Source organism: Haliotis cracherodii, unplaced genomic scaffold (assembly GCF_022045235.1).
Source record: "Haliotis cracherodii isolate W230 unplaced genomic scaffold, xgHalCrac1.p SCAF_25, whole genome shotgun sequence".
NCBI lineage: Eukaryota > Metazoa > Mollusca > Gastropoda > Lepetellida > Haliotidae > Haliotis > Haliotis cracherodii.
In genome coordinates this window covers 7,329,028-7,355,016 of record NW_027266281.1, presented here as the reverse complement: position 1 = coordinate 7,355,016, position 25,989 = coordinate 7,329,028, and the positions used below count along the sequence as shown (strand labels likewise).

At 42.8% G+C, this 25,989-nt stretch overlaps 1 protein-coding gene across 1 annotated transcript in view; it reads left to right on the top strand.

The window, feature by feature from the left end:
- Nucleotides 1-4,086: 4,086 nt before the first annotated feature.
- Nucleotides 4,087-25,989, top strand: part of LOC139472876 (serine/threonine-protein kinase SIK3-like) — a 54,979-nt gene continuing 33,076 nt past the window's right edge. Inside the window, exons 1-3 of the mRNA XM_071255345.1 lie at nt 4,087-4,230; nt 11,265-11,381; nt 15,691-15,754. Of these exons, the coding sequence (XP_071111446.1) occupies nt 4,087-4,230; nt 11,265-11,381; nt 15,691-15,754 (325 nt within the window). The remainder of the gene's footprint in view (nt 4,231-11,264; nt 11,382-15,690; nt 15,755-25,989) is intronic.

Below are 25,989 nucleotides of genomic sequence, written 5' to 3'. Positions count from 1 at the left end.
CGGAACTAATAAAACGCATCTAAAACCATAATAACCTACCAAATCAAAATCACATAAACAAACAATCATCCACCATACCCAGCTCCCTTAGTTCTCCTCCCCAACCCCATCGGCATCTATTCCAAATCTCAAAATTCCCAAATTTTATATAAGCAACCCCTAAAGCCCCCTCTTGGGTTGCACAGACCACCCTCGCCCCTTTCGGAAACACATTAAATGGCCTGGCGGGGCCCGTGTGCGAAATACGCATCAGTCGGAAAGCGCACGTTAAATCTCCAAAGTAAGTAAGTAAGTAAGTAAGTAAGTAAGAAATTGCCCATCTTCCCGAGGCAAGAGAGTTAACTGTCTATAAAAGTCCAGTTTCCACCCCTGCCGAACTAGGCTGGTATTATGGAGTTACATTTTGGCTGGACTAACGAGTCTATGCATAGTCCAATCAAAATCGCGCCCCGAAATCGAAATCCGGTTCGTAAACTGTCGTGCAGATTCCGGTCGATTGCAGGATTTGCAAAGAATGTGCACCGCCAACTCGTTGTCAGCAGATATTTTCCAAATTTTTTCATGTTTTTAATCAAGATGCTCTCGTGATTTGATGCATTTCGCGATGTAAGACCCGTTTTATCACAATATAGATCTTGATTATCGATCAGATAGTCCTGACTCGGCGCCACCATTTTGTGTGAAAAAAACGCAAGTGATGCGAGAGGTGGAATCTGATTGGTCAATTGGAGAGGCTTAGAAGGGACATAACTGGTAATAGCCACTGGTGGCGCTACGATCGAGCCCAGTAATTCCAGCCTATTTCGGCAAGGGTGGAAACTGGACTTTTAAAGTCAGTTAACTCTCTTGCCTCGGGAAGATGTAAATTGTCTTCCTTAAATGTAATGTTTTTGCTTTCAGTGTGTCTGATACCCAGGTATGATGATGTCCTGGGCAGGACGTGACAGTGCTTTGACAACCTTTCTTCCAAAGATATATACGTCTTTGCATTAATGACTATGTTATACCTCCCTAATGACCATGTTGGTCCTCCCTAATGACCATGTTGGTCCTCCCTCATGAACATGTTGGTCCTCCCTGATGACCATGTTGGACCTCCCTAATGACCATGTTGGACCTCCCTAATAAACATCTTGGTCCTCTCTAATGACCATGTTGGACCTCCCTAATGACCATGTTGGACCTCCCTAATGACCATGTTGGTCCTCCCTAATGACCATGTTGGACCTCCCTGATGACCATGTTGGTCCTCCCTAGTGACCATGTTGGTCCTCCCTAATGAACATGTTGGACCTCCCTAATGACCATGTTGGTCCTCCCTAATGACCATGTTGGTCCTCCCTAATGAACATGTTGGTCCTCCCTAATGAACTAATGGACCTCCCTAATGACCATGTTGGTCCTCCCTAATGACCATGTTGGACCTCCTTAATGACCATGTTGGACCTCCCTAATGACCATGTTGGTCCTCCCTAATGACCATGTTGGACCTCCCTAATGACCATGTTGGACCTCCCTAATGACCATGTTGGTCCTCCCTAATGAACATGTTGGACCTCCCTAATGACCATGTTGGTCCTCCCTAATGACCATGTTGGTCCTCCCTAATGAACATGTTGGTCCTCCCTAATGAACATGTTGGACCTCCTTAATGACCATGTTGGTCCTCCCTAATGACCATGTTGGACCTCCCTGATGACCATGTTGGTCCTCCCTAATAAACATGTTGGTCCTCCCTAATGACCATGTTGGACCTCCCTAATGACCATGTTGGACCTCCTTAATGACCATGTTGGACCTCCCTGATGACCATGTTGGACCTCCCTAATGACCATGTTGGACCTCCCTGATGACCATATTGGACCTCCCTAGTGACCATGTTGGTCCTCCCTAATGACCATGTTGGACCTCCTTAATGACCATGTTGGTCCTCCCTAATGAACATGTTGGTCCTCCCTAATGAACATGTTGGACCTCCCTAATGACCATGTTGGACCTCCCTAATGACCATGTTGTACCTCCTTAATGACCATGTTGGACCTCCCTGATGACCATGTTGGTCCTCCCTCATTACCATGTTGGTCCTCCCTAATGACCATGTTGTACCTCCCTAATGACCATGTTGCACCTCCCTAATGACCATGTTGGACCTTCTTAATGACCATGTTGGACCTCCCTGATGGCCATGTTGGACCTCCCTAATGACCATGTTGGTCCTCCCTAATGACCATGTTGGACCTCCTGAATGACCATGTTGGACCTCCTGAATGACCATGTTGGACCTCCCTAATGACCATGTTGGTCCTCCTTAGTGACCATGTTGGACCTCCCTAATGACCATGTTGGTCCTCCCTAATAAACATGTTGGTTCTCCCTAATGACCATGTTGGACCTCCCTAATGATCATGTTGGTCCTCCCTAATAAACATGTTGGTCCTCCCTAATGACCATGTTGGACCTCCCTAATGATCATGTTGGTCCTCCCTAATGACCATGTTGGACCTCCCTAATGACCATGTTGGACCTCCTTAATGACCATGTTGGTCCTCCCTGATGACCATGTTGGACCTCCTTAATGACCATGTTGGACCTCCTTAATGACCATGTTGGTCCTCCCTAATGACCATGTTGGACCTCCCTGATGACCATGTTGGACCTCCCTATTGACCATGTTGGACTTCCCTATTGACCATGTTGGACCTCCCTAATTAACCTTTACTTATTCATTTAAACCAACACAGGGTGTTGTCTTCCTGGATGTGGATATTTGCGATGTCACAATGTGACTGACACGACACGTGGTTAAAACTTATGACAGAGACAATGTTGAGAGTGTGGGGAAAAGATGTTCACTTTAATCAGCGCGTCTACTTTAAATACGATGAACAGCGACATTATAAAGTGGCATTTACTTAGATACATTCACATTCTACAGACGTAAATGCTTTGCCGGACAGATGGAATGTTGTGTCACCATAGTTGAAAGTGTTGATACGTTCAAATCCTATTTCGTTCATGAATCCTCTTTTACATGTAACCTCACCCAGCTAGGCTTACATATCGCTCGAATTCCAGATTGTCAAACGATTTACTCGCAATAATTTGATTATGCTAATCGTTTTTGGATTGTGACTGAGGATTAATGCTATGCCTGTATATTGCATCAACAATATGTAGGTATGGTCGTCGATAATGGATTAATTTGCCAATAATAACTTTGGCCCGTCTTGACCCGGTCCGACGTTTAGACAATCCCAGTTTGGCTGGACTAGCGCACCCCAGTGCACGCGTACCCCAAATAGGTGTAAATTAGAGCCCATCCCAGTTATAGAAAAACTAGGGCTTGACTAATTGATCATTATTCAAGATGGCATGATTGTAGTGAAGTTCCGCTGCAATAGACGAATGATGTCATCATTTGATGACGTAACAATACATTCGTCACACACGCGTATGCATGAAGTAACCGTACACTTCACACACAACTGGTCCGTTATAACACAGGGAATAAATATCACTATCCGTATTGCCTCGTTCAGGATCCCTACTGCTATACGTTCGTCAGCAGAGCGATATTTGTTATTACTTTTAGACGCGGCTTCAGGTTCTTTGTTGTTTAACGCCGCATTCAGCAATATTCCAGCTATTTGACGACGGTCTGTAAATAATCGAGTCTGGACCAGACAATCCATTGATTAACTCCATGAGCCTCGACAGATTACGCATGGGATACGATGACATGCATCAACCAAGTCAGCGGGCTTGACCACCCGATCCCGTTGGTCGCCTCTATTACAAGCTTATAGTCGTCCAGCTCTTACAGCAAGCAGTTAATTGTCTTGTATGTTGCAATCATCACCTGAAAAACATTTTCCAAGCCAAAACTGACGGAATAAAGATATTTGTACAAGCCTTCATATATCAGTTGCGCCGTATAAACACAACGCACTTGACATCAGTTGTGACGCAATCCCGGTCGCCTTATAAAGGGGATTTACCGGAAAATATGGCGTCGAGAGTTTGACATACATATAATCGTTGTGGTTTCGAGGCTACGTACATGCGTAATCTCAGAGGGTAAACAAAATGGCGGCCGCCAAGTCGACGAGCCGAGGTATTCCCGGCTCAGGTGGGCCAGTTAGAGTTGGATACTATGAAATGGAAACTACAATCGGCAAAGGCAACTTTGCTGTGGTTAAAAGGGCTTCCCACATAGTCACTAAAACCAAGGTAAGTCGGAATATGCCAGAGAAACTCAACTGTTTTGGTCGTCGAGCGAAAGATCTCGATCAAGATTTTGTGTCAATGCGTGCGATTTGGCGATTTTCGCCATAATCAAAGTGCACGTGTGAATCCTTCAGATGTCATGTTACGTAGTGTTTTAAGCAGAGCGGTTGGCAGCAGGTGGTGTCAGAATTGGTTTGACTGATAAGAAAGAGGGCCTGTCTACGGCAGACATGCCAGTCCCTTTCAGTTAACAATATCAGCTCCCACTGCCATGCTGACAAATTGTTTGTTTACGAAAGGAAATCAGTGCATGCATGTCATTTTTGTCAAATACATGACTCTAAGCCCGCTCCCCCGACGCAGTACCCGAGGTTCGTCATCACACACTAGTATCTGCCCAACCAAACCAACCCCTGTCCGTGAGTTAGGGACCAGAGCGGCCATGTAAACAAAGTCGGCACAGACCCAATGGCTATGGGAGATCTGTGTTATGACTATTGTCTGGTGGAATGGAAGAGAACTTGTCAACTTTTCAGTTCTGTGTTGGGTCAGTAGCTGTTATTGTTGTTGAATTGTCTGTTTATTTGTTGCTTACATCATGCACGTCACACAAGTTGTCTGTGTAGATCAGGGTGGGAATATCCAAACTTCTCATAAGGGGGACACAGTAGACCACTCTTCTAAGGTTTGTGCTGTTCAGAGTTACGTCCCTTAGGTGTGCGTGAAACCTGTGATAGGTGGTTTTGATATTAGAATACTCCCTGATTATGTAAACACCTCTAAAGGCTGCTATTCATGATTTCCTCCCACACCAAGGTGATATAACTGAAAGCTTGGCAAAGCTGCATTAATACAAACTCACACATCAGACTATGATGTCACTTGATGGTGTACTAAGAGTTACACAAGTCACTTACAAGGAGTATGGGATTTTATGATCAATACACCATGAGTGAGTGAGTATGGTTTTACACCGCTTTTAGCAATATTCCAGCAATGTCATGGCGGGGGACACCAGAAATTGGCTTCACACATTGTACCCATGTCGGGAATCAAACCCAGGTCCAGTACACCATGGAGCCGATGATGTAACAAATTTATCGTCATGTTTGTTTGTTGATTAACGCTGCACCGCTGTATGACGGCGGTCTGTAAGAAATCTAGTCTGGACCAGACAATCCAGTGCTTGACATCATGAGCATCGATCTGCGCAATTGGGATACGATGACATGCATCAACCAAGTCAGTGAGTCTGACCTCCTGATCCCGTTAGTCACCTTTTACGACAAGCATAGTCGCTGTTGCGGCAAGCATGGGTTGCTGAAGACCTATGGGTGAACTATGAGTTACGTGTCACTAACAGTGAGTGAGTGAATTTGGTTTTACCCCGCTTTTAGCAATATTCCAGCAATATCACAGCGGAGGACACCAGAAATGGGCTTCACACATTGTACCCATGACAGGTCTTCGGCATGACAAGCGGACACTTTATGCTCCAGGCCACCTGACCACCCCTGTCTCTAGCAGGGTGTATGGGATTTTGTGATCAGTAAACCATGAGGCCAAAGATGTAACAAATTTATCGTTATGAGTTACAAGTTAAGAGACTTACTTTTGATGAAATGTCTGTGTGTGACAGCCATCAGACGTTTGGCATGGTAGCCGTGAGTGTGAACAGGGTGAATATTGTGATGTGACAAGCTTTTGACATAACACCAAACATTATGCTGTCATTCGGTCCGGCATCCGTACAGACTGGCTGACCAGCAGCCCTCTAAGAAGAGACAATTTTGGTGGCCACTGTGACAGTATCCACGATTGATGGTCTGGAAATCACTATTGCGATAACTATTTATATTGAAAGAAACTATTTCGATAACTATTGATTTTGCAAACAACTATTGCGATAAATATGGATAGTTTTCAGTATATCATTTTAGATGGATTTTAAAGTTGAATTTAACCTTGGAACTGAAGTTTCCATTGAATGTGATAACCATAACAACAAATAAAAAGTAAAGTTTGAGATATGACTGATTTGCTTTTTCTTTACCCTAATAATTTAAGAAAAAGAAACACTCCACTCAGAGCTAATAAGCGGTGCTATTTGGTGTGTGATTGGATTAATGTAAGGTTGGATTAAGATGAGAATTCTCCTGTAAACCTGACAGAGGACATTTTCTTAAGATATTAATCCACTGATGCTTGAGAGGATGGGGTGTCACATTCATACTGAGTCAGTTTTTGGCTAGGGACCAGCGGTCGCATTCTTTGGAGACTCATTAATTTCACGATTTACAGAATGTCTGCAGATAAGCCAAATTTTGAGAACCAGAAAAAAAGATTCTGTAGAAAGGGATGGGCTTATACCAGGGTTAGAAATTCGCACTAGTCCTATAGTCCTTGCCAAACTGCCCAATAGTAAAGGTATCCTAAGGACTAGTAGAATTTTGAAATTTTTAAAGGTTTTGCTATATGCTATCATTATAAGGACTAGTGGACTGAAACTGTCGACCGCTGTTATCCACAGGATACACTTTCATGATAGTATTTTTCAGACCGTGATCTGTCAGAAACATCGCCTGAATCAATGACGGTCCAATTCTTTTATAAGTAATGATATCTCACTTGTCTGGTTGGTTGGGTAGCATGATGACATTCAAGCTTGAGGTGTCATCTCTTGTCTGTCAATCACAACTGACTCTAATCTAATATTCAGTTTACGCTGGTGATGAGTGGATACAGCTGATAAATTTCACACAAACATTTTTCATTGAATACAAGTTTCTTTATCTGTTGTTACCATGGTTACATGTGTCAATCGTGAAGTGAGTGAGATGTTACAGGGTGAATAGACTCAAATGCAGACATGAAATCAGTGTTACCACTGGCTTTTGAAACTGCCAGTCCTGGTGGAATGGCAACTCTAAAATTTACCAGTCCCCACTAACATTTGTCAGTCCCAACTTTCAACAACTCAAAAATGTATGAAAATTACCTGGGCCCACTTGCACAAAGCCATCTTAGCGCAAAGACTGTCGTAAGCCAATGTTAAAGTATGGGAGTTACGATCATCTCAGTGCTAAGATTGCTTTGTTACCCATGAAGATTCTGGGGTAGAATAGGTCTTCAGCAACCTATGCTTGCCGGAAAAGGTGACTATGTTTGTCATAAAAGGCGACAAACAGGATTGGGTGGTCAGACTCGCTGACTTGGTTGATGCATGTCATCGATCCCAATTGCATGGATCAATGCTCATGATATTAATCACTGGATTGTCTGATCCAGACTCGATTATTTACGGACCGCTGTCATATAGCTTGAATATTGCTGTGTGGGGCGTTAAACAACAAACCAACCAAACAAACTTTGTGCAAGTGGGTCCTGGTTTTAATTCTTTCAACATCAGCAATGATGTCACCTCTTAAGTAACTTAGTTAGAGCAACACATCATTCATCATTCAAGCTTAGTCACAATTTTCTCTTTTTGGAAAAAAGTATTTCGAGACTAAATTCCAACAAATATATATTTAACCTCGAAGCAAAGCAAAACTTTATTTCCTTGCACTAAAAATAGACAAGGGGAAACCCTGATGGTAACAGACAAGCTGACTTCGTTCAAAAAATATACTTATATGAATATTACCGATGTTTTGTTCAACAAAGATTTATGAGATACTTTGTTTGCCAGCCCACAGGGTCTGGCAGTCATATGAATTACTGGTCCAAGCCTGATTGTACTGGTAACAAACTATTAGTTACCAGTTAATGGGAACACTGTATCTAATGGTAAAAGTGGCAGTCTACAAGAAAATGTCACTAGTCCTTGCTGTCAAGATTATTGGGGGCGGTTGGGTAGCCTAGTGGTTAAAGCGTTCCCTCGTCACGCCGAAGACCCGGGTTCAATTCCCGACATGGGTACAATGTGTAAAAGCCCATTTCTGGTGTCCCCCGTCGTGATATTGCTGGAATATTGCTAAAAGCGGCGTAAAACATACTCAGTCAGTCTGTCAGTCAGTCAAGATTATTGCATATACTGACTAAATTATTAAAATTCAGGAAGGAACAGTGACCTTTTCTTGTGGACTACTAACTTCAGGTAGATGGCAAATCTGGAGTGAGTCACTTTTGTGGACAAGTGAAAGTAACAATAGTTACAAGTTTTCAACTCACTGGTTCAACTTTATTTGTGGAGAGAAAATTGTTTCGATGCGTTTTGATACGGCTGGTGACATGAGGGTAAACACATCCAACTTCCCCACGATTTCAAAAGCTGTCCTATGAGAGGCAAAAGAGCTCCACAAGGAGCAGACAACTCTGTTAGGTATGGGGTCATCGGAGGGTATGACCGGAGGCTGTAAGCCTTGTGACCAGTGACGTCCGACTGACGTGTTCGCAATCACTGGGGTCAGTAAATAGTTATGGCTGTAACTTTGTGACTCATATTTCAAAGAATGACTGTCAGGTCCACTGGCTCGTACATCAGCACTGATAAATCATAGCCATGCTGATACCATCGCCATGTTACGGCTGAATGAACAGATAGACAGCCTGATAAATACAGGAAATACTATGTCCATGGTGTCGTGTCAGTGTTGTGTTCCTTCGAGATCTGGCAGAGGAAATATGATGTCGGTGTTGTGTTTTCCTTCGAGATCTGGCAGAGGAAATACGATGTCTGTGTTGTGTTCAATAGAGTTATGATGGATGAAATAAGACGTCAGTGTTGTGTTCAATAATTATGACTGAGGAAATACGATGTCTGTGTTGTGTTCAATAGAGTTATGATGGAGGAAATACGATGTCTGTGTTGTGTTCAATAGAGTTATGATGGAGGAATTACGATGTCTGTGTTGTGTTCAATAGAGTTATGACTGAGGAAATACGATGTCTGTGTTGTGTTCAATAGAGTTATGACTGAGGAATTACGATGTCTGTGTTGTGTTCCTTCGAGATCTGGCAGAGGAAATATGATGTCGGTGTTGTGTTTTCCTTCGAGATCTGGCAGAGGAAATACGATGTCTGTGTTGTGTTCAATAGAGTTATGATGGATGAAATAAGACGTCAGTGTTGTGTTCAATAATTATGACTGAGGAAATACGATGTCTGTGTTGTGTTCAATAGAGTTATGATGGAGGAAATACGATGTCTGTGTTGTGTTCAATAGAGTTATGACTGAGGAAATACGATGTCAGTGTTGTGTTCAATAGTTATGATGGAGGAAATACAATGTCGGTGTTGTGTTCAATAGGGTTATGACAGAGGAAATACGATGTCAGTGTGGATTAGATGGTCAATGTCTGTTGAATGTGTCAACCCGTGGATTAGATGGTCCGTGTCTGTTGAATGTGTCAACATGTGGATTAGATGGTCCGTGTCTGCTGAATGTGTCAACATGTGGATGGGATGGTCCGTGTCTGTTGAATGTGTCAACATGTGGATTAGATGGTCCGTGTCTGCTGAATGTGTCAACATGTGGATGAGATGGTCCGTGTCTGTTGAATGTGTCAACATGTGGATTAGATGGTCAGTGTCTGTTGAATGTGTCAACATGTGGTTTAGATGGTCCGTGTCTGTTGAATGTGTCAACATGTGGATTAGATGGTCCCTGTCTGTTGAATGTGTCAACATGTGGATTAGATGGTCAGTGTCTGTTGAATGTGTCAACGTGTGGATGAGATGGTCTGTGTCTGTTGAATGTGTCAACATGTGGATAAGATGTCCGTGTCTGTTGAATGTGTCAATATGTGGATTAGATGGTCAGTGTCTGTTGAATGTATCAACATTTGGATGAGATGGTCCGTGTCTGTTGAATGTATCAACATGTGGATTAGATGGTCTGTGTCTGTTGAATGTGTCAACATGTGGATAAGATGTCCGTGTCTGTTGAATGTGTCAATATGTGGATTAGATGGTCAGTGTCTGTTGAATGTATCAACATGTGGATGAGATGGTCAGTGTCTGTTGAATGTATCAACATGTGGATTAGATGGTCCGTGTCTGTTGAATGTGTCAACAGTTGGATTAGATGGTCCGTGTCTGTTGAATGTGTCAACATGAGGGTTAGATGGTCTGTGTCTGTTGAATGTGTCAACATGTGGATTAGATGGTCCGTGTCTGTTGAATCTGTCAACATGTGGATTAGATGGTCAGAGTCTGTTGAATCTGTCAACATATGGATTAGATGGTCCGTGTCTGTTGAATGTGTCAACATGTGGATTAGATGGTCCGTGTCTTTTGAATGTGTCAACATGTGGATGAGATGGTCAGTGTCTGTTGAATGTGTCAACGTGTGGATTAGATGGTCCGTGTCTGTTGAATGTGTCAACATGTGGTTTAGATGGTTAGTGTCTGTTGAATATGTCAACATGTGGATTAGATGGTCAATGTCTGTTGAATGTGTCAACATGTGGAATAGATGGTCCGTGTCTGTTGAATGTGTCAACATGTGGATTAGATGGTCAGTGTCTGTTGAATGTGTCAACAGGTGGATTAGATGTCAGTGTCTGTTGAATGTGTCAACATGTGGAATAGATGGTCCGTGTCTGTTGAATGTGTCAACATGTGGATTAGATGGTCAGTGTCTGTTGAATTTGTCAACGTGTGGATTAGATGGTCCGTGTCTGTTGAATGTGTCAACGTGTGGATTAGATGGTCTGTGTCTGTTGAATGTGTCAACATGTGGATTAGATGGTCCGTGTCTGTTGAATGTGTCAACATGTGGATTAGATGGTCAGTGTCTGCTGAATGTGTCAACGTGTGGTTTAGATGTCCGTGTCTGTTGAATCTGTCAACATGTGGATTAGATGGTCAGTGTCTGTTGAATGTGTCAACAGGTGGATTAGATGTCCGTGTCTGTTGAATCTGTCAACATGTGGATTAGATGTCCGTGTCTGTTGAATCTGTCAACATGTGGATTAGATGGTCAGTGTCTGTTGAATCTGTCAACATGTGGATTAGATATATGTATTGTGACTCCAGTATTGCTGTATGTATGTATCATATCATGACTAAAGTATACCCCTTCTGTGTTTCAGGTAGCTATCAAGATTATAGATAAAACACAGCTATGTGAAGATAATTTGAAGAAAATATTCCGTGAAATAAAGATTATGAAGCTGCTCAAACATCCACACATTATTCGTCTTCATCAGGTGAGTAACCATGGTGACTATGTTTCAACATTTTTAGCTCATCTTGACGTGGTCAGTGTGAGCTTGTGTTATTGGTTTTAATCTCTTGTCTGTGCATCTGTCCGCCCGTTAGAACTGAAACATTAAATATGATCTTCTCCAAATCTGCTGCACATGAGTGTCATTGCCACATGACATGTCCTTCATAGCCCTAACTACACGGAAGTCATTTTGTCGCATGTCTAGAAATAGGTTGTTGCTTATCAGCCAAATACCCAGTTTTGTTCACTAGATTATTCCTGTACTTATCAGAATTTACATACTCTACAGCAACCCTATACAAAACCCATGCTTGCTGTAAAAGGCGACTCTATGTGTAGGAGAAATCATGTCTCCGAGGGATTACTAGAGATTGTAAACCCTCACCTGAGGCACGTTCCCGAATGTGAGGGTTTACAATCTCTAGTAGTCTCGAGGAGACATGGTTTGTCCAACTTATAAACCGACTCGTGGCATAGACAATGTTTTTAATGAAATAACTGTAATAAAAACTCTCAAATGTATAACCTGTATCGGAGATGAAATATCGCCTGCAGTCGTGAACTCGGTTCAATGAAACCTGTGACCTCAGCATTTGGGTTTCACAATGGTGCGAAATCTGCATGTGCATGTCACAATGGCAAGAAATCTGCACGTGCATCCCGTAGGCTGAGACTATTACATGTTTTTCTTTGACCGACGCTCATTCATTGTACAGCCTGTTGCTGCTTATCAACACCTCTGTAGCCTTGTGGTACACTCACTGGCAGAGCTCCAGATAAGCTTTTGGTGTTGTGGGTATTTTACCCATGCATTTTAAAATCATTGGGTATCAGTAATTCTATCTGGGTATTCAAATTTCTGTTACCCACTAGTTTTTACACATGTGGGTATTTAAGTTAAATATTTAAAAACACTATTCATCAAGTCCCTGCAAACTGGTGTCGTGTGGTTTCTAGAGCTTTATAGGACTAAAATATACCACGATACTTCCACAAGAAAGTGTGATGGCAAATGATCATGATGTAATTGTCATCGTGGAGTTTGGCAAGGTTGACGGAATGCCCGGTAATAATTTCAAAATAAGTTGCTGATTTGCTAATCAAATATGCAGGGTTACTTCACAATATTTTGATGATATGCACAAGTTTTATTTTTGTAGCGTATCTGTAATGTTCGTTGCGTATTTGATACGCTTGGATTATATTTTACTGCGTATTTCTGCATGTATAATGCGTATTTTACGCAGATACGCAGCTTATCTGGAGCTCTGCACTGGGCTACAGATTTGAAGGTTGCGAGTTTGATCCTCAGGAATATAAAGAAAACATTTGTCATTTGATTTTACATTTCATTACATGTTACGATCTGAACGGAAGTTATAATAATTGTAAGCCCTCCTGTGAGGTGTTACAATCGTTTTAAACCCTCCTGCAAGGTGTATCAATCGTTGTAAGCCCTCCTGCGAGGTGTTACAATCGTTGTAAGCCCTCCTGCGAGGTGTTACAATCGTTGTAAGCCCTCCTGCGAGGTGTTACAATCGTTGTAATAACTCCTGCGAGGTGTTACAACAGTTTCAATAACTCCATTTCGAGTTACACAAACATCCAGTAGGTTTATAAGAGGCGACTAACGGGATCGGGGTGGTCAGGCTCGCTGACTTGGTTGATGTGTGTCATCGATCCCAATTGCGTGGATCGATGCTCATCATGTCAATCACTGGATTGTCTGGTCCAGACTCGATTATTTACAGACCGCTGTCATATGGCTGGAATATTGCTGAGTGCGGCGTTAAACAACCAACAACATCGACAACAGTGATGGAAACTAATAGTTTTAGCCAACTCGTACATATACTCAACAACAAAAAAGGGCGGTCGGGTAGCCTAGTGGTTAAAGCGTTCGCTCGTCACGCCGAAGACCCGGGTTTCGATTCCCGACATGGGTACAAAGTGTGAAGCCCATTTCTGGTGTCCCCCGCCGTGATCTTGCTGGAATATTGCTTAAAGCGGCGTAAAACCATACTCACTCAACAACAAAAGTTCCTGTGACTGCATTTTTCAAACAAGTAAAGTTTGGTTTTCAATATTGTAGTACATGTATGGAATCAAGTCACAAAAATGCAACTGCTACAGAAAAGCATGCACTTCATGCAAAAGTGATGTTGCAAGACAATTTTACAACCACAGAAACACCATTTGGTGTTTATGGCAACATTGGCAACAGACGAATGCAGTCAGAGACTATCCTCAGAGTGGCAGGCCACGCGTAACCAATAATCGACAAGACAACTGGATTCGAACAACACACCGACGAAATTGAAATCGATTCCAGCCAGCAAGGAGCATCCCTGGCCTTCGACGAATATCTTCACAAACTGTACGTCGTTGCCTCAGATGTGAAGGGATTGTCGCCAGAAGACGCCAAGCGTCCCATTTTTGACAGGAAACTACCGTCAAGCACGTCTACAGTGATAGAGACAGCGTCTATGCTGGACGGCCATGCAGTGGGGACAAGTTCTATTCACTGACGTGTCTCATTTTCACCTCAGCCACAGCGATGGACGGATTAGAGTGTACCGACGTTGAGGTGAACGCTACGTCAATCATTGTGTCATGGAAGAAGATCGGATCGGGGGAGGCAGCGTAATGGTATGTGGTGGGATTACTGCAAGACAGAGGACCTGTTTGCTAGTGGTAGAAGGAAATCTCAATGGACAGCGCTACTGCGACGACATCATCGGCCCTGTTGTTCTACCGTTTTTAAGTCGTCATGGCCCAGTCATTACTTTTCAACACGACAACGCCCGGCCTCATATTGCTCAACTTGTTCAGGATTCTCTTCAACAAAACAATGTGAATGTCATCCCCTGGCCGAATCGCTCCCCTGATCTCTCACCAATCGAACACATGTGGGATGAGATGGATCGGCACCTTCGACGTCAACCATGTGTTCCACAGACACTCCAGGAACTTCAAAACATGCTCCATCAGATATGGACAGATATCCCACAGGACTTTGTGCGACGCCTGATCCATTCCATGAGATGAAGATGTGTTGCTTGCATTGCAACCAGAGATGGACACACATGCTATTGATTTGTAAATTAACATTTTGTCATATTCATGTTTTTTTTATGAAATCACGCATGTTCTGAAGTCATTATGGCAAATTAAACCATTTGAACACTTACAGGAGTCTTTTATCTGCTGCAAACCGAAATTGTTTCAGATTTGCTAAAAAACGTAACTTTGCATTAAATTTTATTCAATGTCACAGGAATTTTTATTGTTCAGTATACATTAACAGCAATATTTTGAGACCACCCTCAAATCGGTGACATTTGCACCTGTGAGAATGCACGGGACGGTGTGAGGTCATCACCTCGGGACAGGTATTGCCTCAGGTTACAGTTCATTTCATACATGCATGACAACACACAAATATTTTCCAAGTTGATCATCATTTTACCTGTAAAAAACATTTAAAGGGTAATCACAGTGTCAGTTAGGACAGGCTAGAGTAGGGAAATTTGCGTTATTTTCATATATGCTCATTTGGTAGTTCTATGACTCGTATTTATGAAATGAAGTCAGAAAGCAGTTTTCTAGTATTTCCGACAGTATTTCGGGCTACCCCACCACCCCCTATACTGAAGGGCGCAATACCGAGAAATCACTGCACAGTCCTTTGCTTCCAAGTGATATAAGCACACGTCAAGCTAGTGAAGGATAGAGTAGCCTCCCTTTGCCTTATTAACACCTGGAGGGGTATCGACTATAACAATCTACTTTGCAGGTATCGCACATGTCAGATCATGTCGCAGCAGTCTATTTAAAGTTTCTTCAGCAGTGGGGCCATGCTCTGACATAGACGTATCTTGTCTTAAGTGAAAGAGGCTGATCCCGAGGATGTGCTATAAGACTCACTGTGTCTGTATTGAACATGAGATGGAGAGTAAATAAGACGAATGGGTCAGTTTTACTCTTTTATTACAGAAATCCATGGAGGTCAGGTGTATCTCTGATTCTCAGTCCTGTAGATGTAACATTTAACTGAATTTATTAGCGTGATTCGGGGCAAGTACATTTTAAAATAGGGCAAGAACGAATGTTTGTCATACTTGCCCTTGGTCAAGGAACATTTTTTGAAGATGATTATGATGACAACGTTGATGAAGGTGATGGTGGTTATGATGATGATGATGATGATGACAACGTTGATGATGATGATGATGATGATGATGACAACGTTGATGATGATGATGATGTTGACGATGATGATGTTGCAGGTGATGGAGACAGAGAGGATGTTGTATCTGGTCACCGAGTATGCGAGTGGAGGGGAGATATTCGGTGAGTTTAGTTACTATGAATATGTTCTTGGAAACAAACTTGTGCAACTAGTGATGTTTCTGTGAAAGATTATAAATAAATGGTTTTATTCAAAATACTTTTTGTAAATAGTACCATCTTGACACCTTTCATGAGTTGGCCTTCCATACAAAACACTTGTCCACTAAACAAAGGACAAGTTCACTGGTCCACTAGACAAATTGTCGCAAGAGGCGACTTATGGGGTCTGGTGGTCAGACTCGCTCACTTGGTTGAAACATATCATCGTATCCCAGTTGGGTGGATCCATGCACATGATATCAATCACTGGATTGTCTGGTCCAGACATGATTATTTACAGACCTCCGTCATATAGCAGGAGTATTTCTGAGTGCAGCATCAAACAAACAAATTATGAAATATCAGCATTCATTTCTCATGCATTAGGAGTTGTGGACACCCCTTGTATGTGTTAAGCGCCTGTTTGTTAACGTTGATGCACATAGGATGCAGTATTTTGCATGTGCTAAGTCCCTAGAGAGATGTTCCAATGATCATTGGTAGTCAGTTATTGAACTGCAACACCCTCCTCTGACTCTCATGACAACCAACACCCTCCTCTGACTCTCATGACAACCAACACCCTCCTCTGACTCTCATGACAACCAACACCCTCCTCTGACTCTCATGACAACCAACACCCTCCACTGACTCTCATGACAACCAACACCCTCCTCCGAATGTCATGACAACCAACACCCTCCTCTGACTCTCATGACAAGCAACACCCTCCTCCGAATGTCATGACAACCAACACCCTCCTCTGACACTCATGACAACCAACACCCTCCTCTGACTCTCATGACAACCAACACCCTCCTCCGAATGTCATGACAACCAACACCCTCCTCTGACTCTCATGACAACCAGGGGCGGCCGGGTAGCCTAGTGGTTAAAGCGTTCGCTCGTCACTCCGAAGCCCCGGGTTCGATTCCCGACATGGGTACAATGTGTGAAGCCCATTTCTGGTGTCCCCTGCTGTGATATTGCTGGAATATTGCTAAAATCGTCATAAAATCAAACTCACTCACTCACTCACTCATGACAACCAACACCCTCCTCTGACTCTCATGACAACCAACACCCTCCTCCAAATGGCATGACAACCAACACCACCCTGTATGTGTTAAGTGCCTGTTTGTTAACGTTGATGCACATAGTCCCTAGAGAGATGTGCCAATGATCATTGGTAGTCAGTTATTGAACTGCAACTGCAACTCAGTATACTGTGTTTGAGTGGGGTATTCATGTTAAACTGCGGCATGGTATCTCAGTGAGCTAGCACTATAAATCGGCATCAGTCCGGACTAGTACAAGCAGTCACACAAACACACACATACATGCACGTCGCTATATAAGTGCAATAATCTTGGACGCGACGTTAAACCCAATTTCACCTCAACTCACCCAAAATAATAATGTATCTCTGTCACTTCTTATCATCACCACATGAAAATTCTGGACATGCTGACCCCAGGTTTTGTATGGAGAATAGACCTGTGAAGATACGGGGTGGAATAGGTTTTCAACCACCCATACTTGCCGTAAAAGGCGGCTAGGCTCGTTGTAAGAGGTGACAAATGGGATCAGTTGGTCAGGCTCCATGACTTGGTTGATGCTTGTCATCGTATCCCAATTTTGTGCATCGATGCTCATGATATCAATCACTGGATTGTCTGGTCCAGACTCGATTATTTTCCAGACCTCCATCATATAGCTGGAATATTGCTTAGTGTGGTGTTGAACAACAAACAAACTGGATATTGGATATTTTTTCAGCCACAGCTGCGGAACCAAATATGTAATAAATTAAAACTGACTGAGCCTCAAACATCTTTTTTAAAAGTATCTTGCTACAATTTCTTTTTTGTGGCAGACAAAAATTTTTTTTTTTCTACAGTCTGAAACAATTATTTATTTAAACCAATTTCTGGGACATTTTTTTTTTTGCATTAAAATAATATTTTATCATTAATTTGAACCAGTCACAGTGTTACTGCGCCTACCATTGCTAAACCTTGCTTACCCCCGGGTAATAACACCGCTTAATAATAATGAAATTCACAAAAAAATTGTAGTATTTGATCTGATGACTGGAACAAATGTGTGTCATATTGTGTGACCTGTGAACACTATCGACATGTGATGCATGTGAACACCATTGACCAAGGTCTGTTTCTCGTGATGTATGTGAACACAACTGACCGAGCTATGTTAAGTGATGTATGTGAACACAACTGACCGAGCTGTGTTAAGTGATGTATGTGAACACAACTGACCGAGCTATGATTAATGATGTATGAGAACAACCAACACAACTGTCCTCTGACTCTTCTGACAACCAACACCACCCTCCCTCGACTGTCACGACAACCAACACCCTCCTCTGACTCACATGACAACCAACATCAACCCCCTCCAAATATCATGACAACCAACACCCTCCTCTGACTCTCATGACAAGCAACCGCCTCCATGGTCTTGTGGTAGAGCGTCCCCCCGGAGAGCGGAAGGTTCGGAGTTCGATCCCCGGCCGTGTCATACCAAAAGACGTTAAAAGTTGGTACTTGTTGTTACCCTGTCTGGCGCTCGGCATTAAGAGGCTTAAACAAGGACTGGTCGTCTCGGAGTCAGTATACTGTGTCTGAGTGGGGTATCATGTTAAACTGCGGCATGGTATCTCAGTGAGCTAGCACTATAAAATCGGCATCAGTCCGGACTAGTACAAGCAGCCACACACACACATACATGCACGTCGCTATATAAGTGCAATAATCTTGGACGTGACGTTAAACCCCATTTCACCTCACCTCACCTCACGTCATGACAAGCAGCACAGCCAGTCACGTCAACCCCATCACTGCCTCCCCCGGCCTCCAATCCCCCACTTCATTCAAGGCAACCGGAACATTCCTTTCCATTCCTCCAGTCTTAATCCTCTCAGACAACAAGCCTCTCATTGTCATCGAGGCAGTTTCATCCTGTCCCTTATTGCCCAGATTTATTGAAATACATAGCTCAAATACACAGGTAGATCATCATCTCTGAACGTAGCCCCTCCCTCTACGCTCCTGCATCCCTGTCCCACCCGTCCTCCATGCTCTTCAGATTAAACAATAATCTCCACACACAGGCAATCCAAGCTGTGTGTGCGATGGAGCTTTCGTCAGGCTACTGTCCGCACAGTGGAGGCAGTGTTTGATGTACAGGGCCTGTTTACTTGCATGCAGTAATTAATACAGAGACAAGACTCATCCTTAACTGTGCTGGAGACTGGCTGGAGGTGTAGCTTAAGGTCAGGGAAGTAGGTCTGTATGAGGGGGACATCAGTTAACCATTGAACTGCTAGGTCTGTGTGAGGACAGCACTTAACTAATAAAGTGCTAGGTCTGTGTGAGGACATCAGTTAACCATTGAACTGCTAGGCCTGTGTGAGGACATCAGTTAACCATTTTACTGCCAGGTCTGTGTGAGGACATGAGTTACCGTATTCGACCCATTAAGCACCCCTCCTCCAATAAGCGCCCCACCCCCCCTTCCCGGTTCCGAAAATTTATATAGTAATTTATTTCGTTTTAAATGAAAATCGTCTGGGAACCGAGGTTTCCGGATATTTGAAGTCTGTATAAGCGGGGCATGACTGTATTCTGTTTATTTTAGATATTTGTGACTTTGAATATTATGCGCAGAAAACAATTACACTGTACCCCTTCAGCGAAGTCCGCCAAACGAACGGGTGATGAGAAACTTCGTCAGTATACAAATTCGAAATTTGAGATAAAAAAAGTCACCAGACATGTTGATTTACCCTTTAAATTGTTTTTTTTGTTCAGCTAGGCATCGTTTTATATCCAGGGATTAAGATTACCTTGTTTTTTTTCCCGTAAACTAAGCCGGACACAGCAATCAGCTGTACACACATTTTCTTGGAATCTACCGGTGATTCGGTCAAGACACACCCAATGATATAACTTTACAGGATTTTAAATGCAAGGATCGGCAAAAGTTGTATCTGAAACTATTTTTTTATCAGGAATAATATATTCCAATATCTTGTTATTTTAGATGCAGCTTTTACTAAACATATTTATAATAATTATAACCCTAAGCGAAGCAGCTGATCGCTATTGTCGGGTATTATTTTTTACATGGAACCAGTCTGACCAGTCACCGTCAAGGCTCCCGTGCACGTGATCGCGTGATCGCGAGAATTACGTGTTGACATAGAATCGTCCAACAAAAACAAATATGACTTTTTATAGCCAGACAGTGTAATAACATTCAATAATTTGCGAACTTCAGTATGGATTTGTTGACATGGTATTTCCGGTGTTACATGCTCACAGTAATGTCTTTCCATGGGGGGAAAAACATCAAAACTCATTAATTCGTGTATAATGCACACCCCCTTCTACCATGTCTACACAGCTGTGTTTTTTTGGAAAAAAAAGTGCACACCATTCTCAAGAAATACGGTAAGGCTTACTGATGAATTTACGCCAATTTGACCTGAATTGTCCCCAATAAGCGCCCATCTTTTCTGTCTTTTTTTAAGCGCCCTGGGCGCTTAATGGGTTGAATACGGTAACCATTGAACTGCTAGGTCTGTGTGAGGACATGAGTTAACCATTGAACTGCTAGGTCTGTGTGAGGACATCAGTTAACTATTGCACTGCTAGGTCTGTGTGAGGACATCAGTTAACCATTGAACTGCTAGGTCTGTGTGAGGACATCAGTTAACCATTGAACTGCTAGGTCTGTGTGAGGACATCAGTTAACTATTGGACTGCTAGGTATGTGTGAGGACATCAGTTAACCATTGAACTGCTAGGTTTGTGTGAGGACATCAGTTAACCATTGAACTGCTAGGTCTGTGTGAGGACATCAGTTAACCATTGAACTGCTAGGTCTGATGAAGGCTTACTGATGAATTTACGCCAATTTGACCTGAATTGTCCCCAATAAGCGCCCATCCTTTCTGTCTTTTTTTAAGCGCCCTGGGCGCTTAATGGGTTGAATACGGTAACCATTGAACTGCTAGGTCTGTGTGAGGACATGAGTTAACCATTGAACTGCTAGGTCTGTGTGAGGACATCAGTTAACTATTGCACTGCTAGGTCTGTGTGAGGACATCAGTTAACCATTGAACTGCTAGGTCTGTGTGAGGACATCAGTTAACTATTGGACTGCTAGGTCTGTGTGAGGACATCAGTTAACCATTGAACTGCTAGGTTTGTGTGAGGACATCAGTTAACCATTGAACTGCTAGGTCTGTGTGAGGACATCAGTTAACCATTGAACTGCTAGGTCTGTGTGAGGATATGAGTTAACAATTGAACTGCTAGGTCTGTGTGAGGATATGAGTTAACAATTGAACTGCTAGGTCTGTGTGAGGACATCAGTTAACTATTGAACTGCTAGGTCTGTGTGAGGACATCAGTTAACTATTGGACTGCTAGGTATGTGTGAGGACATCAGTTAACTATTGAACTGCTAGGTCTGTGTGAGACATCAGTTAACAAATGAACTGCTAGGTCTGTGTGAGGACATCGGTTAACAATTGAACTTCTAGGTCTGTATGAGGACATCGGTTAACAATTGAACTGCTAGGTCTGTGTGAGGACATCGGTTAACAATTGAACTGCTAGGTCTGTATGAGGACATCGGTTAACAATTGAACTGCTAGGTATGTGTGAGGACATCGGTTAACCATTGAACTGCTAGGTCTGTGTGAGGACATCAGTTAACCATTGAACTGCTAGGTCTGATGAAGGCTTACTGATGAATTTACGCCAATTTGACCTGAATTGTCCCCAATAAGCGCCCATCCTTTCTGTCTTTTTTTAAGCGCCCTGGGCGCTTAATGGGTTGAATACGGTAACCATTGAACTGCTAGGTCTGTGTGAGGACATGAGTTAACCATTGAACTGCTAGGTCTGTGTGAGGACATCAGTTAACTATTGCACTGCTAGGTCTGTGTGAGGACATCAGTTAACCATTGAACTGCTAGGTCTGTGTGAGGACATCAGTTAACTATTGGACTGCTAGGTCTGTGTGAGGACATCAGTTAACCATTGAACTGCTAGGTTTGTGTGAGGACATCAGTTAACCATTGAACTGCTAGGTCTGTGTGAGGACATCAGTTAACCATTGAACTGCTAGGTCTGTGTGAGGATATGAGTTAACAATTGAACTGCTAGGTCTGTGTGAGGATATGAGTTAACAATTGAACTGCTAGGTCTGTGTGAGGACATCAGTTAACTATTGAACTGCTAGGTCTGTGTGAGGACATCAGTTAACTATTGGACTGCTAGGTATGTGTGAGGACATCAGTTAACTATTGAACTGCTAGGTCTGTGTGAGACATCAGTTAACAAATGAACTGCTAGGTCTGTGTGAGGACATCGGTTAACAATTGAACTTCTAGGTCTGTATGAGGACATCGGTTAACTATTGAACTGCTAGGTCTGTGTGAGGACATGAGTTAACTATTGGACTGCTAGGTATGTGTGAGGACATCAGTTAACCATTGAACTGCTAGGTCTGTGTGAGGACATCAGTTAACTATTGAACTGCTAGGTCTGTGTGAGGACATCAGTTAACTATTGGACTGCTAGGTCTGTGTGAGACATCAGTTAACAATTGAACTGCTAGGTCTGTGTGAGGACATCGGTTAACAATTGAACTGCTAGGTCTGTATGAGGACATCGGTTAACAATTGAACTGCTAGGTATGTGTGAGGACATCGGTTAACCATTGAACTGCTAGGTCTGTGTGAGGACATCAGTTAACTATTGAACTGCTAGGTCTGTGTGAGGACATGAGTTAACTATTGGACTGCTAGGTATGTGTGAGGACATCAGTTAACCATTGAACTGCTAGGTCTGTGTGAGGACATCAGTTAACCATTGAACTGCTAGGCCTGTGTGAGGACATCAGTTAACCATTGAACTGCTAGGTCTGTATGAGGACATCAGTTAACTATTGAACTGCTAGGTCTGTGTGAGGACATCAGTTAACTATTGAACTGCTAGGTCTGTGTGAGGACATCAGTTAACTATTGAACTGCTAGGTCTGTGTGAGGATATGAGTTAACAATTGAACTGCTAGGTCTGTGTGAGGACATCAGTTAACTATTGAACTGCTAGGTCTGTGTGAGGACATCAGTTAACTATTGAACTGCTAGGTCTGTGTGAGGATATGAGTTAACAATTGAACTGCTAGGTCTGTGTGAGGACATCAGTTAACTATTGAACTGCTAGGTCTGTGTGAGGACATCAGTTAACTATTGGACTGCTAGGTCTGTGTGAGACATCAGTTAACAATTGAACTGCTAGGTCTGTGTGAGGACATCGGTTAACAATTGAACTGCTAGGTCTGTATGAGGACATCGGTTAACAATTGAACTGCTAGGTATGTGTGAGGACATCGGTTAACCATTGAACTGCTAGGTCTGTGTGAGGACATCAGTTAACTATTGAACTGCTAGGTCTGTGTGAGGACATGAGTTAACTATTGGACTGCTAGGTATGTGTGAGGACATCAGTTAACCATTGAACTGCTAGGTCTGTGTGAGGACATCAGTTAACCATTGAACTGCTAGGCCTGTGTGAGGACATCAGTTAACCATTGAACTGCTAGGTCTGTATGAGGACATCAGTTAACTATTGAACTGCTAGGTCTGTGTGAGGACATCAGTTAACTATTGAACTGCTAGGTCTGTGTGAGGACATCAGTTAACTATTGAACTGCTAGGTCTGTGTGAGGATATGAGTTAACAATTGAACTGCTAGGTCTGTGTGAGGACATGAGTTAACCATTGAACTGCTAGGTCTGTGTGAGGACATCAGTTAACTATTGCACTGCTAGGTCTGTGTGAGGACATCAGTTAACCATTGAACTGCTAGGTCTGTGTGAGGACATCAGTTAACTATTGGACTGCTAGGTCTGTGTGAGGACATCAGTTAACCATTGAACTGCTAGGTTTGTGTGAGGACATCAGTTAACCATTGAACTGCTAGGTCTGTGTGAGGACATCAGTTAACCATTGAACTGCTAGGTCTGTGTGAGGATATGAGTTAACAATTGAACTGCTAGGTCTGTGTGAGGATATGAGTTAACAATTGAACTGCTAGGTCTGTGTGAGGACATCAGTTAACTATTGAACTGCTAGGTCTGTGTGAGGACATCAGTTAACTATTGGACTGCTAGGTATGTGTGAGGACATCAGTTAACTATTGAACTGCTAGGTCTGTGTGAGACATCAGTTAACAAATGAACTGCTAGGTCTGTGTGAGGACATCGGTTAACAATTGAACTTCTAGGTCTGTATGAGGACATCGGTTAACTATTGAACTGCTAGGTCTGTGTGAGGACATGAGTTAACTATTGGACTGCTAGGTATGTGTGAGGACATCAGTTAACCATTGAACTGCTAGGTCTGTGTGAGGACATCAGTTAACTATTGAACTGCTAGGTCTGTGTGAGGACATCAGTTAACTATTGGACTGCTAGGTCTGTGTGAGACATCAGTTAACAATTGAACTGCTAGGTCTGTGTGAGGACATCGGTTAACAATTGAACTGCTAGGTCTGTATGAGGACATCGGTTAACAATTGAACTGCTAGGTATGTGTGAGGACATCGGTTAACCATTGAACTGCTAGGTCTGTGTGAGGACATCAGTTAACTATTGAACTGCTAGGTCTGTCTGAGGACATGAGTTAACTATTGGACTGCTAGGTATGTGTGAGGACATCAGTTAACCATTGAACTGCTAGGTCTGTGTGAGGACATCAGTTAACCATTGAACTGCTAGGCCTGTGTGAGGACATCAGTTAACCATTGAACTGCTAGGTCTGTATGAGGACATCAGTTAACTATTGAACTGCTAGGTCTGTGTGAGGACATCAGTTAACTATTGAACTGCCAGGTCTGTGTGAGGACATCAGTTAACTATTGAACTGCTAGGTCTGTGTGAGGATATGAGTTAACAATTGAACTGCTAGGTCTGTGTGAGGACATCAGTTAACTATTGAACTGCTAGGTCTGTGTGAGGACATCAGTTAACTATTGAACTGCTAGGTCTGTGTGAGGATATGAGTTAACAATTGAACTGCTAGGTCTGTGTGAGGACATCAGTTAACTATTGAACTGCTAGGTCTGTGTGAGGACATCAGTTAACTATTGGACTGCTAGGTCTGTGTGAGACATCAGTTAACAATTGAACTGCTAGGTCTGTGTGAGGACATCGGTTAACAATTGAACTGCTAGGTCTGTATGAGGACATCGGTTAACAATTGAACTGCTAGGTATGTGTGAGGACATCGGTTAACCATTGAACTGCTAGGTCTGTGTGAGGACATCAGTTAACTATTGAACTGCTAGGTCTGTGTGAGGACATGAGTTAACTATTGGACTGCTAGGTATGTGTGAGGACATCAGTTAACCATTGAACTGCTAGGTCTGTGTGAGGACATCAGTTAACCATTGAACTGCTAGGCCTGTGTGAGGACATCAGTTAACCATTGAACTGCTAGGTCTGTATGAGGACATCAGTTAACTATTGAACTGCTAGGTCTGTGTGAGGACATCAGTTAACTATTGAACTGCTAGGTCTGTGTGAGGACATCAGTTAACTATTGAACTGCTAGGTCTGTGTGAGGATATGAGTTAACAATTGAACTGCTAGGTCTGTGTGAGGACATGAGTTAACCATTGAACTGCTAGGTCTGTGTGAGGACATCAGTTAACTATTGCACTGCTAGGTCTGTGTGAGGACATCAGTTAACCATTGAACTGCTAGGTCTGTGTGAGGACATCAGTTAACTATTGGACTGCTAGGTCTGTGTGAGGACATCAGTTAACCATTGAACTGCTAGGTTTGTGTGAGGACATCAGTTAACCATTGAACTGCTAGGTCTGTGTGAGGACATCAGTTAACCATTGAACTGCTAGGTCTGTGTGAGGATATGAGTTAACAATTGAACTGCTAGGTCTGTGTGAGGATATGAGTTAACAATTGAACTGCTAGGTCTGTGTGAGGACATCAGTTAACTATTGGACTGCTAGGTCTGTGTGAGACATCAGTTAACAATTGAACTGCTAGGTCTGTGTGAGGACATCGGTTAACTATTGAACTGCTAGGTCTGTGTGAGGATATGAGTTAACAATTGAACTGCTAGGTCTGTGTGAGGA